Here is a 19,477-nt window from a genome sequence, read left to right as displayed (position 1 = left end):
GCTAAATACTTTTGATATATTGGGTTAAAGAAACTATAATACCGGATTAAGATTAATTTCCTCTCTTCTTACATTTTTCAATGTGGCTTCTAGAAAATTTACAATTACACATACAGCTCATATTTGTGGCCTGACTTATATTTCTATTGTACATCACTGTTCTAGAAAGAGAAATTCACCAGGTCCCTGACACCTGATCACCTTGTGAGAAGATTTTCTGAACTTCTCACATAGTTCCCTGACAATGATGGCAAAATTAAGCATTTGAATCACTTGAAATGTGACATATGGTAGACAGTACACATCAAACTTTATACCTGTACAGCATACTCTAAGTGTGAAATAAGTATTTGTCTAACCTAAGTGACAAAAGATATATTTGATCAATAAGGATCACACTTTATTTTTTATTACCAAGAACTCAATTTGGAACAGGCCACCCGTTATCATCTTATAATTGTAGCTCCTGTTGAAGGTATTCACTGTTTCATTTACCTTGTGTGAGAAAAATGAGGCTGTACAGCAAGGGCGCCTTTTATTAATGATTACATCAGAATGGTACCAGTCCTTATTAAAGATGGTTTTCCAAGTGAGGTTTTGCATATGCTCCATGCAGATAAATCATGGGTACCTTAGTGAAGCCACATCAGTGTAGATGGATTTTGCTTTATGAAATGCACTGGGTTATAAATACTCTGACCTTGTTTATAAAGGAAGCCGGTTAGTTCACTTAATGAAGACATTAATTTGCCAATCAGCTTGGACTGATTATTCATTAGCTGCTCTCTCCTGACCAACAGCTCTGACTTACAAACGCAGCCCGTTCATTTGATTGTAGGTAGTGGTGTGCTGCCACCTATGGCTGAAAAGAAAAAAAGGATAAGGTGCAGAGAGTTCTGACAAAGCCACAACTATTGAAGAGCCAGAGTATGAATAAAAAAAGGCTAGGACAAGATACGTTCGAAAGTATACTACTGTGGACCTTTCCCCATGTTAAAATCATTGTAAGACATTGACTTATTTGCAAGCAAAATAAAACCTAGGTGAAGTAAGCCATAAATGTCACAACTGCAAAGTCTTAACCCAATTATTCTTGGTGGGGCTGGTGTCATAAGATCAACAGTACTGCTAAGTCAAACAGTGTAAGATCTACTATAATCACTTTCCAAGTAGGCCACTGCTTGTATTTCCCAGAACTCACCTTGGGATCTTTTTTTTTTCACTCTTCAGGCCTTTTCTCTACCCTAGGACAGCACCGTGGCAACATTCAGCAAATATTTTTGGATTCCAGGCATTGTCCTGGATACTTGAGATGCAATGTGGACGAGGATTTGTGTGTAAACCTCCCGCCCTTGAGATGCTTACATTCTAGTGGAGTGAGACAGGTAATAAACACGAAGCCAAAGAAATAAGCCAATTCTCTAGTATGCTGGAAGGTGACAGGTGATATGGAAAGAGAAAATGAAGGACAAGATACAGAGGTTGGAGGTGGCATGGTAGGATGGAGGTAGGGTGCAATCTTGACTAGAGGAGCCTCACTGAGAAGGTGACACTGGGTAAGTGTCACCTGGAAAGGTGTTAGAGGTAGCTGCAAGAAGTGAATTCTCGGAGGAGGGACCCCTTGGACCAAGGCCCCATGGAGTGACAGTGTCTGGTGTGCTGAGAAAGAAGAGGCCTGTGGAGCTGGGGACACAAAAGAGGAGGAGAGCTGGGGGATGAGGCCAGAGAGGAGGGGAGGGAGCCCATCACAGCAGGCCTTGGGGACCACCATCAAGATCTCAGCTTTTAGCTGAGTGAAATATAACTTCCTGCTTTTTTTACATTTCTGGATGACCTACCCTGAAATTTTTCTCTTTCTGGTTTTTGTTTTTAAAATCATGTTTGATAGTCTTATAGTTGTGGTGGTGGTTATTGTCTCAAGATTCATGTGTACCCAGGAAAGCAAATTGGAATAAATAAGAATGTGTTCAACCTTTCACGGACTTCTTTTCATTATTTTCTATTCTATTCATTATTTTTCTATTCACATTATTTTTCTATTCATATTTCATATGCATGGTTATAATCATTCTTGATACATGTGTCTTGCTTTTACATTTAGTATGTCACAAGCACTTTTCATGTTATACTATGTTTATTATAAATAGCTTATTAGCTTAGTAAAACTCCTAAAAGAGGATATCCACCTTTTGAAGTTATTGTGAAGATTAAGTGAAAAAATGAAAAGAGCTGAATATAGTGTCTGGCACAGAATAAACCCTCGATAAACTTAGCTTTGAGTAGATGTACAGGAATTCACTTTTTTTTCATTTCTAAAGGTTTATTCACTACTATTTACTAGGTTAAATAATGCTATGATGAACTACTTGGTACATAGAGGAATTTGTAGGATTAGTTTATGGCTAAAGGCTATTAGATCGCAAACTGCTTTCCCAAGCCTTCAGAACTTTGAGAAAATAAATTTCTGTTATGTAAACCACCTACTCTGTGGTCTTTTGTTATGACAGCCCAAGCTGACTAATATACACTTCTTCCCATTCAGGAATGTGGTACAGTGCTCCATTTATTTAAATTTCCTTTACAACTCTCAAAAACAGGTTTTCAATTTATTTTGAATAATTTCCAGCCATTTCTCACCAGAATTTTATTTCTAGAAATGGATATTTTGCTTTTATCATTATGTATTGGAAATCCTTTTTATCAGGATATTTTCTAGCCAATTATTGGAGATAAATAGAAAACCTTCTCATTTTATATATCTCATATCTAGCCAGCCACCTTATTGAACTATTATATGTAATAAATTCCTGTAAAAGCTAACAAGGAATTGGAGAATAAATTATTTAACAGAAATTATATTAAAAGCACATTGCTCTCTACAGTTCTATGTAGTAAGAAGTAGGCCTCAAATTTTCTCTTACAAGCAAAAAAATTAAAGGAGGAAACAAAATCCATTCTAAGTTAGTATAACTAGATGTAATTAATTCTTCCTACTTCTAAAATCTTCCTTACTACTGAAAAGCAATTTCTCTAATAGAGCCTCAATAAGAGGACACAGCTTTCCCATAAAAGAAACTGTTTTCGTTTGTTTGTTTGTTTGTTTGTTTAGGTGTTCACTGTGGCATTGTTTAAAATAGAGAAAAAATGGACACAATTTATATATCCATCCACACAACCACATAATTTAAATACAAAATACAATGTAATATTATGAAGCAGTTGTTTAAATTAGATCTCTCTATGCAATATGTATATGTCTTTAAAATATAATGTAGGGACTTCCCCGGTGGCACAGTGGTCAGGAACCCGCCTGCCAATGCAGGGGACACGGGATGAGCCCTGGTCTGGGAGGATCCCACATGCCTCAGAGCAACGAAGCCCATGCGCCACAACTACTGAGCCCAAGCACCACAACTACTGAAGCCCGCACGCCTAGAGCCCATGCTCTGCAACAAGAGAAGCCACCGCAATGAGAAGCCCGTGCAACACAATGAAGAGTAGCCCCCTCTCGCCACAACTAGAGAAAAGCCTGCACGCAGCAATGAAGACCCAGCGCAGCCAAAAATTAATTAATTAATTAATTAATTAAAATATATATATATATATAAAATATAGAATGAAAAAAAGCAACAAGAACAATAAGAAAGAAACTGTTTTTTAAGAGCCCATGACCTAACCCCTTCAAACCAAAGGACTACAGTATTTCTTTTTGCAATTTCTAGTTATCTTGGAGTTTCCGAGGAAAAGCTAAATTCAGAATCTTAATTCAAAACAAAGTTATGGTATACATATACACCCCCCAATTTTTCTGTAATAGGAGGTTTTTCTGTAACTTAGGCTCAAAATATTCAACTTACTCAGCTCCTACATAAAGAAATGCCTAGAAATTTTAGCTAATTCCTCTACCAAACCAACTAGTCCATATTTCAGATGCCTTCTCCTGTGATGATGCAGTTAGTAGACATTCCATCAGCTCCCTAAAACTACACCCACACTCCCTCATTCCCCTAAAATGGAAAGCCCAGTCTTACAAACATCATGGTGGTTTCCTGGAGCCATTCATCTCTCTTCCTCCTTCCAATGTCATGAGTCCATGGGATGGAGAAGCACATCCACGCAGGAGTCTTCCTACAGAGACTTGTCTATGTTTGCAGCAATTGCAGTGCCTAAAAGTGGACACAAATCCCCTCTCCTGAAAGCATGCAGGAGTTAGTGGATAAGAATACATAGCAATATAGAAGTCAATGGAGAAACACACATAACTGCTTTTCTCCTTATTTTAATCCAATAACTCACTCTGTATATTCATTAAATTTACTCATCTGCATCCCACATCCCCCCCTAAAAACTATATTAATTTGGATTTTATTTATAATTCCCTATGAAAGACATACTGATGTTTTTGTTTTGTTATCTATACTTGTAACAGTAAATATATCATAATTTTTTAAGTAATTAATACTAGAACCACCCTTATTTTAAAGCCCCATTGAAATAGGAGAGAAATAGGTGAGGGAGATTAAGAGGTGCACACTTCCAGCTACAAAATAAATGAGTCATGAGTATGAAATGTACAGTGTGGGAAATACAGCCAATAATAATGTGATACTTTAGTGTGTTAACAGATGGTAACTAGACTTTTCATGGTGATCATTTTGTAGTGTAGGGTAATATTGAATCACTGCTGTACACCAGGAACTGTGTAGTGTTGTAGGTCAATTATACTTCAAAAACAAACAAACTCGTAGAAAAAGAGATCAGATTTGTGGTTACCCAGAGGCAGGGGGCTGGGGGTGGGGGAATTGAATGAAGGTAGTCAAAGGTATAAATTTCCAGTTATAAGATAAATAAGTACTAGGTATGTAACATACATCATGATAAATATAATTAACACTGCTGTATGTTATATATGAAAGTTGTTAAGAAAGTAAATTCTAAAAGTTCTCATCACAAGGAAATTTTTTTCTTTTTCTTTTATTTTCTATCTCTATGAGATGATGGATGTTCACTCAACTTATCGTGGTGATCATCCCATGGTGTATGTGGGTCAGGTCATTATGCTGTGTACCATAAACTTACACGGTGCTGTATATCAATTATATCTCAATGAAACTGGGAGGAGAAAGAAGGAAAGAAAGAAAAGAAAGAAAGAAAGAAAGAAAGAAAGAAAGAAAGAAAGAAAGAAAGAAAGAAAGAAAGAAAGAAAGAAAGAAAGAAAGAAAGAAAGAAAGAAAGAAAGAAAGAAAGAAAGAAAGGAAGGAAGGAAGAAAGGAAGGGGGGAAAGAGAGAGACAGACAGAGAGAGAGAGAGGAAGGAAGGAAAGAAGGAAGGAAGGAAGGAAAGGAAAAACTCCTCCACTGAAACAAATGAATGGATAAACAAAATGTAATATATACATACAGTGGAAAATTATTCAGTCTTAAAAAAGGAATGAAGTTCTGAGACATGCTACAACATGGATGAACCTTGAAAACTTTATGCGAAGTGAAATAAGCCAGATACAAAAGGACAATTACATGATTCCACTTATATGAGGTGCCTAGAGTAGGTAGTCAAATTCATAGACAGAAAGTATTCAAATTCATAGACAGAAAGTAGAATGATGGTTACCAGGGCCTGGGAGGAGGGGAGATTGGGGAGTTACTGTTTAATGACAAGAGGGTTTTAGTTTGGATGATGAAAAATTCTGGAAATGGAGAGTGATAATGGTTAAAAAACATTGTAAATGTACTTAATGCCACCGAGTTGTACACCTGAAAATGGTTAAAATGGTAAATGTTATGTATATTTTACCACAATAAGAAAAATGAACTTAAAAAGTGAACTCATTGTAACATACAGGGAGTCCCTATGCTAAGCCCTTTGGCATCCTACCATGATACCACCATGAAATACATTTTTAGCCGAGTGTTTCTAACTAGACCGTAACATCTTGAAAAACGTTGTGAAAAAATCTTTAGATGTTATCGAAACACCACTAGGAAGTTTGTACCAATTTACCTCTCAACTGGTAGTGTTCATTTCTTCACTTACTTGTTGACATTCAGTTTTGATTGGCAGTCATTTAAATCTTTGGCTGTAAGACTATAGTTTTATTTCAACTTCCCTTGTTATTAGTTGAGTTGGAAGATGTTTTCACAAGTTTGTTGGCCACAGCAGAACAACCATTCTCTATACAAGCTGTTTTTGCTTTTCCACCTCTCACTTACCAGGTCACCTAGTCCCCCTAGACTTGGTCATGGTCAGACTCACCCTGAGCACCTCATCACCAGTGGAGATGTTCGGTCCTTAACTGACAGAAGGAGTGCCTCTCCTTCCCAACACCACTCTTCCATGTCATTCTTGTCTCAATTTTCCTTCTCCTCTGGTGTTCCTTCTGGTCCCCTTCATAGATTCTTCTTTCTTAAACATCATTATTCCTTTGGGGTCTGTCCAGGACTATCTTCTCTGCTCACTGTACACACTCCACTCACATGGCTTCAAAGGTAGATCATATGTTAATGCATAAATGTAAAGCTTGGGTGCCAACCTTCCTCCTGGGCACAAGTCTTATGTATCAACTACCAAATCGACCTCTCCACACAGCAGCACACGTTGTGCCTCACATGCTGTACATTCATCACAGAAATCAGCATCTGTTCCTCAAACCTGCTTTGATCTTGTCTTCACCACCTCATTGAATAGCAACGTCTTCTACTCTGTTATTCAAGAAAGAAATCTGGGAATAGTCCATGATTCTTCTGCCCTTTTTTTACCAATCCTTCTCCCCACCTCAAGTCAGTCACCTTTTTCCTACCTGTTTCATGAATCTGGCTACTGTCTTGTTTTCCCACCAGCGCGTCCTCAGTCCAGCCCGCCATGATCCCTTGTCTGACGACAGCCATCGTCTTTCATTGAGCTCCCCAACTCCCCTCTTTGGCTCCACCATCTACTCTCTTCGCTACAGCCAAAGCAAACTTCCTAAAACACAAGACTGATCATGTCACATCTTTCAGAGGTTTCCCATTGTCTTTAAGATAAATTCCAAATCCCATAATATACCTAAGGAGGACTGGACTCTTCTCACCCAGATTCTCCATCTCGTGCCACTCATCCAACCTGGAGGCATCATCACCCTGACCACACACACAGAGCATTCAATCATGCCAGACACACTTCAGGTCTACAAATGAATCAAGCCCTCTCTTATCCCTCAGCTTTTGCACATGCAATCATTTAGCCTCAGGACACTCCTCCCCAACCCTTTTTACCCAACTTCCTGCTCATCTTTCAGACGTCTGTCGGTTGGCTACTTGCAATCCCTCATCAGCTCCTGTATCTGAGGGTAAATCTCAGCTTCTTCCTTTTAAAGCTGCCTCACCACCTGGCAAAAGCCCTCTTGCATAGGATCCCTTTGGAAATGACCCCAGACAAATAGCCCTCCCTTGGATTCCACATCTAGCAGCTAGAACCCTACAACTCTGACCCAGACCAAAGCGAATCCTACTTCTTCTCAAATGCAGCCCTCTAGTCTGCTGCCACAGGTGTTCCATCCATCTCCCACCCCAAGGTTATTTTTGCTTTTTGTTTTCATGAGTCAGATACCAGTCCTCTGCATCCCCCAAACTCCAGGTGACTTACGTCAAGGTTTACCTAGTGGGTCCCTCATAGGCCCCTCTCACTAAGCTTAAGATGGTTAGATTCCCAACACAATAACAACATTTTGTAAAGAAATTCTCTATCTTCTCCAACAAATTCCTGTCAGTCTTCTCAACCACCTTTCTAGGCTGGAGGTGGGTGGTCAGCTAAGGATACTTAAACCAGTTCTTGGCCAGCTCCTTTCAGATGCTGCGGAGGAGAAGGAGGAAAACTTTGGCAAGTTGAAAAAACAGAGAGAGGACCTCTCACTGAAAGGTAACGACAAAAGAGGGGAGTGATATGAAATGTAATCAGTGGGATAGAAAGGATGCAAGACCATGGTAGAGTTATATATATATATATATATATATATATATATATATATATATATATATATTTTTTTTTTTTTTTTTAAAAGGGAAACCACTGAAGCGTTTTGAGCAGAGGAGAGACATGACCTGCTCACATGTCATAAAAGCCACTCTCTTTCCTTTGTGTAGAATGGAATGTAAAGGAACAAGAGGGAAACTAGGAGACCAGTTAGAAGGCATCTCAGTGCTCAGTGGAGAGATGGGAAAGGCTCGGGTGAGATTGTTGACATCAGGTAAGAAGACCACTCAATCAGATTAAAGCTACTTTTTGTGGGAGAACCAACAGGTATTGCCAGTGGACTGGATATGAGAAATGAAGTAAAAGGAGAAAAGAAGGATGGTTCGAAGGATTTTGCCTCAAGCAAATGGGATGATTTATTGAGGTGGAAATGACCAGAAGGGGAGCAGGTTTCCGGTCACAAGAGTATGTATTCAAAAGTCTATCTTGGTTAAGTTAGAGATGATGATTAGATATCCAAGTGGAGAGGTCAGGAGGGCAGCTGGAGTCTAGAGTCCAGATGTTCTACCATTCCAGTTATCTATCGCTATGTAACCACCCTCAAACCTTCGTGGCATAACTATCATTTTTCTTTATGCTCATGGAATCTGTGAGTCATGGACCAAGATGGTTTGTCTCTATTCCTTGATATCTGAGACCTCAGCTGGGGAGACTCAGACAGCTGGACATGGCTTGAATGACTGAGGATTAGGATCATCTGGAGGCTTCTTTACTCGCATATCTGGCACCGAGCCTGGGATAACTTGAAGGCTGGACTCAGCTGGTACTGTCAATGGGCGTGCCTACACAGGGCATTTCCGTGTGACTTGGGCCTCCAAAAGCAAGGGTTCCAAAAGCAAGTATCCTGGTAAAAAACAAACAAGCAAAAAACCAAAACCAACCAAACAAACAAAAAACAGCCACAAGGCCTTTTGAGACCTAGGTTCAGAAATCTCAGAGAAAGAGTTCTATAGTGCTGTTCTATTGGTGGTGAATGCAGTCACAAGTCCACCCAGATTCAAGAAGAGAGGACATAACATAGATCACACTTTTCAATGGAGGAGTGTCAAAGAATCCGTGGCCATCCCCAGGATACTCTCAGAGTCCCTGTTCGATGGTGGAGACCTTGAAGAGCAGGGAAGAACCGATAATTGTAGAGTGAATCTGAGAAACCAGTTTCACGAGAGGGAGATGGAGAGGAAAGTCAGACCACAAGGGCTTCCCCGGTGGCGCAGTGGCTAAGAATCTGCCTGCCAATGCAGGGGACACGGGTTCGAGCCCTGGTCTGGGAAGATCCCACATGCCTCGGAGCAACCAAGCCCACGTGCCACAACTACCGAGCCTGCAGTCTAGAGCCCGCGAGCCACAACTACTGAGCCCGCATGCCACAACTACTGAAGCCCGCGTGCCTAGAGCCCATGTTCTGCAACAAGAGAAGCCACCACAATGAGAAGCCCGCACGCCACAAGGAGGAGTAGCCACCGCTCACCACAACTAGAGAAAGCCCGCGCGCAGCAAAGACCCAACACAGCCAAAATTAAATAAATTTTTTTTAAAAAGTCAGACCACAAGACTATAATTAGGGAAGAGAGAAAAAAATCTGCACATTTTACTAGCAAATGCCTCTGTGCAACACTATATACTGGACCTTGAAATAGAAACTAAACCTTTCAGTTATATATTGTACATACCTACTGTATTAAATGGGCCAAATCCCATAATGGTTTGGTTTTTCTTCCATCACTTCTGATATTCTGTGATGTCTCTTCCCTACCCTCTGGTGGTTAGCTCGGGCAAATCTCGAAACTTTACCATTGATTTTGCCTAAAAGAATAGTTTTATTTTCAGGTGTGTTCAAAAACCCAGAACAGGATCTGTTCAAAATATGTACTGTATTTTGAAAATGGCATGAGTTGCACACAAAAATCCAGCAGTCTGGCTTCTTTTGAAAACCTGAAGATCCGGTAACACCGGACCTGCACTGCAACAAATGGTAGAAGCTGAGTAGCACCTGTCCCTTTTTGGACAAGGTGAGTGCCTCTGGCCCTCAGCCCTGCTCATCCTGTTTGTGGATTGCATTCACTTCACCTGCTTGGTCTCATGGCTCTGGGACCCACCCCAGGGACGGCTCATGTGGTCTGCTCTTTCACTCCCTGGCTCTGCTTCCTCCTCATTGGCCCCTGATTTAATTTTCTCTTTACTATTGATCCCTTTCGAGGCAGGCAACCAGACATCAGCCTTCCCTTGGGAGGCATCTCTGTGGTCTCCTCAGAGATCTTCCACAGCGACATGCGTGAGACACATTCCAACTGACATCTGACAGCTACTGCCCCACCCAGACACATGCCTTCACCGTACAAAGACTGTGCCCCTTGTTACGAAGGCAGGTCCCTACACGGCTTTAGCCTACCTACCTACTGTGGCACATACTCGGCACCAGTGTGGGCTCCTCTGCTCGTGGTGGCCACAAGCAGCGGGGCAGGCTGTTCTGCTGTCTCTCCCCAACCCATTCTCACAGGCAACTCAGCCAGCCTTCCCGTCATTAGACCTCTCCACTGAGAAGCAGTTACCTCTCCGTTCACACAGACCCCCTCCAATTCTTAAGAACACAAACCAGGTTCACCCAAGAACCCTTTCCTACTTGCCTCTGAGAGCAGCCAAGGGGGGTGGGGGGGTCACACGAGTTTCTGCAGCTCAGACACATCTAGCCGGGAGTGGATGTCAGACTCCTCTTCCACCAGACACCATATCTCTGGTGTGAGGTTCTCCTTGCAGCTCCTTCACTTGACTTGTAGGATCAGAAGCTCCCCTTCCAAACTCCACAGCACTCTCTGATGAATTCACTGGAAAGAATCTAGTCTCTCAATGAACCCTGAGGCTTCTCTTAACCAGGCTGGAGACCAGAGATTGGCCAAAAGCCTCATTTGGCCTCCACTAGTAAGCCCTGCGCAGATGTGTCTATGCTAATTTCTCTCTTTAAAATGTGGGAGCACTTGTCTCCCACTGTCCTCAGCTATGAGGCTTGAGCTGAAATTCTAAGACAGCAGAGTCCCATGACACTCTTCTTATATATAAAACTGTATTTTCTTTGATTTATCAACATTAAATAGTCTACTTAGCACTATGCCATAGAGCTTTCGACAATGATAGAAATGTTCCACGTCTGCACTGTGCAAAATGTCAGCCACCAGCCACATGTGGCTATTGAGAATTTGAAATGTGACTAGTGAGACTGAGACATTGAATTTTTAATACTACCTAATTTGAATTAATGTGAGTTAAAATAGCCTCTTGTGGCTAGCAGGTACTGTATTGGAGGGCACCAGTCTATATAATAAGAAGACTAAAACTTACTACATGCTAGCTACGTACTAACTGGTCTTCTGAAAGGAATTATTCCATACATCGTTTCATTGGATTTTTACTACAGCCACACTAGATTGGTATTTTCTCTATTTTTTCCTTTATAACTTAAGCCAAAAATAATCTTCAATGTATAACCAACTAAAACTCACTTAATGCCCTTCGGTTCTTTTTTCAAATGTCATCTTCTCGGATGACTTTCCGTTGTCAACCTGTGCAGATCTGCCACCCTGCTCTTCCTTCTGTGCTTATTTTTCTCATGCCCCCTTTTCATCATCTAATATACTCTGTGCTTTATAATTCTGCTTATTGTCCATCTATCCGGACTAGAATGTAAACTCAGTGAGGACAGAGGTTTTCATCTCTTTCTCTAATGGATCCCTGGAGCCCAGAACAGTGTTCAGTCATTCCTCCTGGAGCTTACTAGGTTTTTGTCGAGTGAATGAATGAGCTGCCTTCTAGACGAGACAGATCCTGCTCCACGAAATGCCCTCTGTTCTGCTGAGCCCTTGTGTGGCTTTGTAAGTGGAGATGGTCCAAAGCCATCCTCAGAGGCTGAGACTGGAGAGATCTGAATGGGGGCTCCCCAGGGCAATCAGGAGGAGAAGGAAAGAGAGGGGAGCCAGGGGTGGCATGAAGCTGAGATCCAACATGAGGCTGGGCAGGCTGTGAAAATCTCCCAGTGGTGGGGAAGACCTCAAGACAGAGCTGTCTCAACAGCGTTCCCACTGAATCTGTCTGTATTGCTGTGAAATAAATATATCTCCCAAATTTTCAATAAAGCCTACTCTACCCATACAAGTCTAGTGCTAGAGGTAATTATTTTATTGAAGTATAGTTGGTGTGCAATATTATATGCTACAGGTGTACAATAGTGATTCACAATTTTTAAAGGTTATATACTCCATTTACAGTTATTATAAAATATTGGCTATAGTCCCTGTATTGTACAATATATCCTTGTAGCTTGATACATAATAGTTTGTACCTCTTAATCCCCTAGCCAAGAGGTATTTTATTCGTTTGTTTGCTTACTTTAATTACCTGCTTACGTATTCATTTGGGTGAAATTAAAGGAAGTTATTGAGTTTAACGGCTCCATCAACAATGTGTAAAATGCAGCACAAGAAAAGATAAGCTGAACTATTTGGATGGAAGCAGGTGCCTAAAACAGGGTGACCATGAGACTTGAAGCCAATTCAACCACAAATACCCACGCTCACTCTCCAGAAATACACCCCTCCTTCCCAATTTAGGGAGAGCATTTAATAAATGTGTTGAATAGCTGATTAGGACTTCCATAGGGTGTGAATGAGCTGAAGTCAATCTGACTTTGATCTCAAGGGCCAGAAGACGCACAGATAAGGAAACTACGGGAGAATAAAAATTAAGCGCAATTTTCTATGGCTGTTCAGTGATGAGGTGTCAAAACCAGGCTTCAAAACTGTGTCTTAACTCCAGGTCCATAATCTTTCTATTCGCCCCCATTGTCCTTTCTGAAGAGGCCTGGATTTGTGCCCGAGTCATTGCCTAAACTTGTGCAATTCCTTTAGTCCTTAAGTGCATACTTCATTTTTTAGCCTATTTCAAGTATGTTTGCAGCTGTCGGCTCTCCCAGGCCCTAGGGAACACAAAGCCAGTCTGTGAAGTGCTTGGACTAGCCAAATTCTCTTGCTTATCTTTAGCAGCTTGATCTCCTTAACTTACATGTGCTCCACTCCTCATTCTTGTTAAGTTTCAAACCCCATCCTTGATTCCACATCAAGCTTCCTTCCCTCCCAGAGGTTACTCATTTATCTGGTTGGCCGAAACAGGGCTGTCTGAGCAGATACCCAGATTTCTAGGAATGGTATGGAAGACTTCTTGGCCGGTTAAATTTTCCACAATTTCCCACAACAGACACCGCAAATGTCAGGTGTTGAGCACAGCAGGTGAGGTCTTCTAAAAACACAGATAAAAAAATCTCTGACAAGCCCAAAACACGGTGTTTAGAAAGTTATTTTGTTTTAGAAAAATTTATTTTAAAGGTACTAGTAGTGGTCCTGTTCAGTTAGGGTTATCATTGAAATCAAAGCAAGCAAAAGAGTATACTTATTTCACAGAGGAAAATTCTTTGAAATCAATAGTCCAAAGCAAAAAGACTCAAGTTTCTGAGATGGATCTAAGAGGTATGACTTTAGGAAGATTAAATTCTAGTGGATATTTCCATATTTAACAGTGCTCTGGGTATTATTCATAGGCTTTCCTTGCAAGAGATTAATATCCCACCAGAAACCTGCTTAACAAGATGGTATCTAGAAAATTATTTAGGTCTAGTCTCCTGAAAGAAGGAAATTAACTGTTTGGAAAACAGCTGGCTTTCTGGACAGTGAGCAAACGTAAACTAAGTGGGGAGAAGGAAAACAGTGTCTGCTGAAAAGACAGTTATTTTTAAATGAAAAAGAAATATGTGATCATCCATTTTTAAAGTGTTTTCCATTCTCTTTTCTTTTAAGCTTCTAGAACTGTGCAAATAACAGAGGTGAAGGAGAGGAAAAAGAAGTGCTTGGGCTTAAGCACAAGGTAATACTTTGTTTTTATTTTTTTATTATTTTTTAACATCTTTATTGGAGTATAATTGCTTTACAATGGTGTGTTTCTGCTATATAACAAAGTGAATCAGCTATACATATGCATATATCCCTATATAATACTTTGTTTTAAAACTTGAACCTATGTTCCCACTAGGGGCAGAGTGGGAGGCTGGGAGGCTAGGAGGCTGGGAGGGTGAGTTCATGACCTTCATCGCAGCCTGCTTCTCTTTTGAATACCTTGTTGTTTCTCTTCTTGTAAGCTTTCCAAAGCCCAGACTCGCTGCCTCCATGTAACTCTTCTCCACATTCTCCCCTTAACCTCCTACGCTCTGGCTTCTGGGAGATCCTCCCTTAACCTCTTTACTCACTCTGTCCCTGGAGAGGTGGGAGCTGATTGATGAATTTGGGAAAAAAATAACTGGCTGTTCTTCACTCAGCATGGCCCTTCTCCCTCTTGGGACACACCTGTAGCACCACTTGTACTCATTCCTGCCACCATTGCTGATAAAGAGTAGAGACAGTATAGGTGGTGTCATGCTGCTTAGAGGAAAATCTCTCTTCACGGAAACCAGGAGTAGGGAAACGTTAATTCCCTCCAACAGGAAACAAACTGATAACATAAACGTGCCTCATTCTGGAGTTCACATCAGGCTCTCTTAAGCTACTCCTTCGACCACTCTTTACTGAGGTTTTATTTTGGTTTTCCACCCACCGTTCCTTCATTTTATTTCTCTTATTGCTCATAACCCAGGAAGGGAATATGAAATGCTCCTCTGGAAACCCAGAGGAGCAGGGCAGGGGGTTGGAGCGGGGGGGGGGGGGGCAGTGTTTAGAGATACTGAGAAACCAAGACCAGAAGAACAGAATTTGGTAGTGAAGTATACATGTGATCTGGAATGTTGTGGCCCCATGGTACACACTGGAAGCCAGGAAATTTTAACTTTGGTGTTGCCTGGAGGCTTGGACTAGGCCCAGTGGGTTTTCACAGTAGCACAGGTGGCCTAGGTGAGAGGTTTTAAACCAGCCCGTGAGCCTTTTGAACCTGGAGGGTCATTGTGGCTTATGGCATTTTACTCATAAAATGTGACTTTCTGTGGAGTCCCAACTGCCCTTCTTGGGCTTTTGAAAAGGCTGAGTGGGCATCTTAAAGCCACAGGCGCTAAGGCCTCAGCAGAGGTGTGGGTTGCCCCTCACAGGATCAACGTCATTCCTTCAGGGACTCAGAAGTAATGGCTCCATGCCAAGAGTCTAAAGTGACTCAGTTAATAAGGATACACACAACATTATCACAGTACTGGTGCCACCTGGTTTGAAGACGAGCCAACATCCAACCATCAGGGCAGTTATCCCAGGAAAAGTCACATGCCCAGAACCCAGAACCCAGTGTACCCAAAGGCCATGGTAGACACTCAGTGGCCCGCAGAGATTCCTTGCGTCAGTTTTCCCGATTCCAGTCAATGCCCACTTGCCAGAATCTACTGCCTATGAACTTAAATTCAGTTGGCAGAAACACCCTCGCACACACACTCCAGTGGACTGCAAGAGGCCTTGGAAAATGGGCGCAATGTGGCATAAATTAACTTGCAGGCAGCAGGCCTGTGGGTTCCTTTCCAAACAGCTGCAGCACTGCAGCCTTACAAGCAAAAGCCCAGCAGCAGCCAGCCTTCAGCCCAGGCAGGTAGCCTCAAGGCACCACTGCTGAGTTTCTAGGGAAAAGGACTCCACAGCGCTGTTAGGCAGAACTGGGAAGAATATGTGTTGCTTTCCTGCTTTTTTCAAGGCATCTGGGTCCCAATTCCCTAGAGAGTACTGGTAAGGTTCTAGCTTTTAACTGGTAGTGCCAGGCCAGTGTCACCCACACTGCACTTACTGCCCCAAATTCCATTCTGCACGCAGGCCCAAGGAGGGAATGCAGAGGGACCAGCTTTGGATCCACGTGGCTTGTCTTTAAAGGAAAAAAAATATCCCTGGGAGGCAGCTTTCTTAGGTCTAAACATTGCTTTGCAAGGGGCAGCCTACACATCACTGAGGCTCAGGCCTGAAAATGCTTGTTCACACAGGAGTGCGGCCCCGGAGCCCCTAGAGGGAGCCCTCACTCAATCTGTCCTGGATGCCAGAAATACCACTGGAAGGGGAAATGTAAATGAAGGCATTATGCAATGGTTAAGTCTCTCCACCATAAACGATCAATGCATAAGGCCAAAATTAAGCCTCCACACAGGATGCAATATCACCCCCAGATGAGACTCACAATTATTGGATCAGAAGACCCTGATCTGGATGCAGATAGCTCCGGGCAGCTGCTGGAAGCTTGATTACAAGGGCCTGGTTAGAAGTTGAATGTAACATGGTGGAATTGACTCCGCAGATAAATTTTTTAAAACTGAGGACTGAAAGAGATACTACCCCTTAAAAAACCCTACAGCTCTAGCCAAAGACTAAAATTAAATCAGAAGCAAGGCTAAAATCTGTGCTTCCTTGAACACCTGACTGCTGGGAACTTTCTTTTTTTCAGGCATGATAATCAACTAATGAAAGACTCTCTCATACAAATGCCAGAGTCATACTGTTTATTGATCAAAAGACCAAAATTAGTAAACTCATGAGAGATGAAAAAATGGAAATGGAATGTACAACTCTAGTCAATCAGAAGCAATTTCAGAGAATTTTATTGAAGTGTCATTTTATTACCAACATCTAACATTTCTAGCTTTGCTACATTTGGATAAGCACATTAGGAAGAAGATGTAAATTAAATACTATGAAAGTTCACTTTTAAGGAAACGTGATCTTAACAGATATGGATATATTAATTTAGTGGTTTTATTGCATTGTTAGAAAATTATATTATGAAAGATACAAAAAAATCAATAGCCGTTATTATTTCTGTTTATTTTACAATCAGTATGCCATCTTTGCCATTACAGCTTTAAAATTTCATTCTGCCCAACAAGTTTCAAAGAATAGTTTATTACATGCCTTAATAAAACAGTTAAAATATTTACAAATTCAAAATAGATGTTTCATAACTGAAAAAAGTTCACCTGAGAATTCATTATAACATTGCCATTTTTTGACTTTTTTTCCAAGTTGTTAATGTGGCTGAGTGTCCACATGCAACCTGTATCGTCTACTGCACCAAATATATTTGATTCCTTATTTTAAATTAGCTAAGCATTAAGCTATAGTAAATTATGTTATAAAATGTACAGATGGAGAACTTAGATTTATATCCATATTTGTTCTGAATATGACAATTTAACGACAAATTATTTGCTATAGCTGCAGGATTCAAATAATGAAAAAACTTTTAAGGTATGGTTATTTTATCAAGTTAGACCTAACAGCTTTTTAAAAATCATCAAGCAGTGAGAAGGCTAACTCATAAAATAAGGAACAATGATCATGTAAATATGCAATATACAAACTGAAAAACACTTTGCCAAAATTCTGCATGAAGGAAAAGATATACACTGTATACACATAATCCTGTCATTTGTCTTCGGCAGCCTCAAAAAAAAAAAAAAAATCAACTTAAATTTTCTTAGAAAAAACTTCTTTAGAAGTTAATGTTAAAATAGGCATAAATGTGTAATGCTATGCAATATATAAAAACTTCCCCACTTTATGGCCAAAAGACAAAGATAAAAATTTTTTTTATCTATCTGTCCCTGTGGATTACAACTTGAAAATGACATAGGTATGAGGTAGTGTAGTTACTTGTATTACATGCTGGCTATTAAAAGTAATGCTATATTTTATGAAACATTACACTTGGCCAATAATCAGAATATCATTAAAATAAACCCTTAATGCTAAACTGTTTATATGTAGAGAGAAATTTAAACCAAGTGCCTTAAAGATCATATTTAAACTCTGGAGACAACTAGGTTTATCATAAAATAGAAAGTAATCTTTCAAAGCAGTTATTTACAGTAGCAATTAAAGCAAAAGATTGACATTTGCACAGACACAAACTGATGTGACAAACAGTTGAGTGTACACTGAGGTAGGAAATCAAGGAGTCCATTGGCTTGTATAAGATTTTGCATTTTGTAAACCAGAAAAGGTTTTATATTCTTTTATATTTTGAAGTTAAAATTTAAAATTACAAGTATCAAAGAAATAGCTACATGGGGGTGTGTGTATATATATATATATATATATATATATATATATATATATATATACACACACACAAATACGTACACATATCATTCTTTTGTAGTACGGGATGCATTACCATTGAATTATCATTCTCCCTGACAAATTGAGTGTACTTATAAAAGCCTCTAGAATATAAACAAGCCCAACCAGTTTTCTCTTACAACAACTAAGCTAATAACAGAGATAACATACAAACCACTGAAGATACCAGCGGTATCTTCTCAATGCCACCCGCCCCCATGAAAAAGGGTTAACATTTGACAAATTGCTCTGAAATATGAAGCCTGGTCCCCACATCCCCTCACAACAGAGCCTTACTGGCTTGCAACCCATTCCTACAAGGCAGATGGCCGTCTCCCACATCAGCTACACAGCCCTTCACTAGACTCAGGATGCAATCAATCTACTAAAGACTCCTCTCAGGTGTCTCATCTTGGTGAAATGAAGTACTTTCTAATCCAAACACTAAAAATCACTCTCTGTACCCTTTCAAACTGGATTCTGCAAATGTTTCTGTGAATGTGAATATGAAACTCTGTTTTCGTCATTGAGAGGTCCATAGCTTTCGTTTGACTCCCAAACAAGCCTGTAACAACAGCAGGATGGCTAAGAGCCACGGTAAAATGTTATGGGGCAGGGGCTCAGATTATCAAAACACTATAGTAAAACAGGATTGAATAAACACAAAGACTGAATTTTAAATGCCCAAGTCCAAAATGATTTGTGTGCCCTTACATACTAGATTTGGGGAAGAGAACAAGATTAAATATGGCTTCCAAATTCAAACCCACAATGGAACAAGATCAAGTTTCATCCTATTTCACAAACCTGCATGGTTGTTGTAGATACATTTTTATCAATCATAATGCTTTTTACAAAGAAACCACAGGACTTCAAAAAATAGGATGGAAAATGAACTGCCACTCCCCATCAATGTAGGCAATCCTCTTACCCCGTGATATCTGGTTTCCTTGCATGGGTGACTTATGGTGGGAAGGCCGACAGCCTTGTATCTGGGGAGCTCTCCAAGATTCTAGGGAGGCTAAGACAATGCTCCCAACACATGAGCTCATGCCACTGTATCCTGAGTCTTATTTCTTCTTCCAAAGTGATAAGAATGTCAGGAAACAGAAAGATCATGATGGATTCAGATGAGGAAGAGACTGAAGAGAAAAGAGAGAAGAGGGAAATGACACCCATCTACCGCGGACGCAGCCAGAACTCTCTGAGAGTCGACCCTAAGGAGCGGCAGCCCCTGCCTTAGCCCGCCGCTTGCCCGTTTCCTACCGATTCCCAACGTAGCTCAGGACTCCCAGTGCAGGCTAACCAATCTACGGTTTTAAGAGGAGCTGAAGAGCAAAGTGCCAGGGTTCAGGCAAGACGATTAC

General features: G+C 40.7%; 1 protein-coding gene across 3 annotated transcripts in view; it reads right to left on the bottom strand.

The window, feature by feature from the left end:
• Positions 1-393: 393 nt before the first annotated feature.
• The window catches only part of BACH1 (BTB domain and CNC homolog 1), a 59,371-nt gene continuing 40,287 nt past the window's right edge, over positions 394-19,477 (bottom strand). The window contains exons 6-8 of one of the 3 annotated variants that reach the window (XR_010840829.1): positions 6,253-6,477; positions 4,032-4,166; positions 394-862 (exon numbers count right to left, since the gene is read on the bottom strand). Coding sequence is in view for 1 of the 3 variants with exons in the window: in XM_067034982.1 (XP_066891083.1) it covers positions 19,074-19,252 (179 nt within the window). In the remaining 2 variants the exon portion in view is untranslated. Of the gene's footprint in view, positions 863-4,031; positions 4,193-6,252; positions 6,478-16,576; positions 19,253-19,477 lie in introns of those variants that run through there. The other 2 variants (XR_010840830.1, XM_067034982.1) reach the window with 2 other exon arrangements.

This window comes from Kogia breviceps, chromosome 5 (genome assembly GCF_026419965.1).
Source record: "Kogia breviceps isolate mKogBre1 chromosome 5, mKogBre1 haplotype 1, whole genome shotgun sequence".
Classification (NCBI taxonomy): Eukaryota; Metazoa; Chordata; class Mammalia; order Artiodactyla; family Physeteridae; genus Kogia; species Kogia breviceps.
This window is presented reverse-complemented; position numbering and strand designations above follow the sequence as displayed.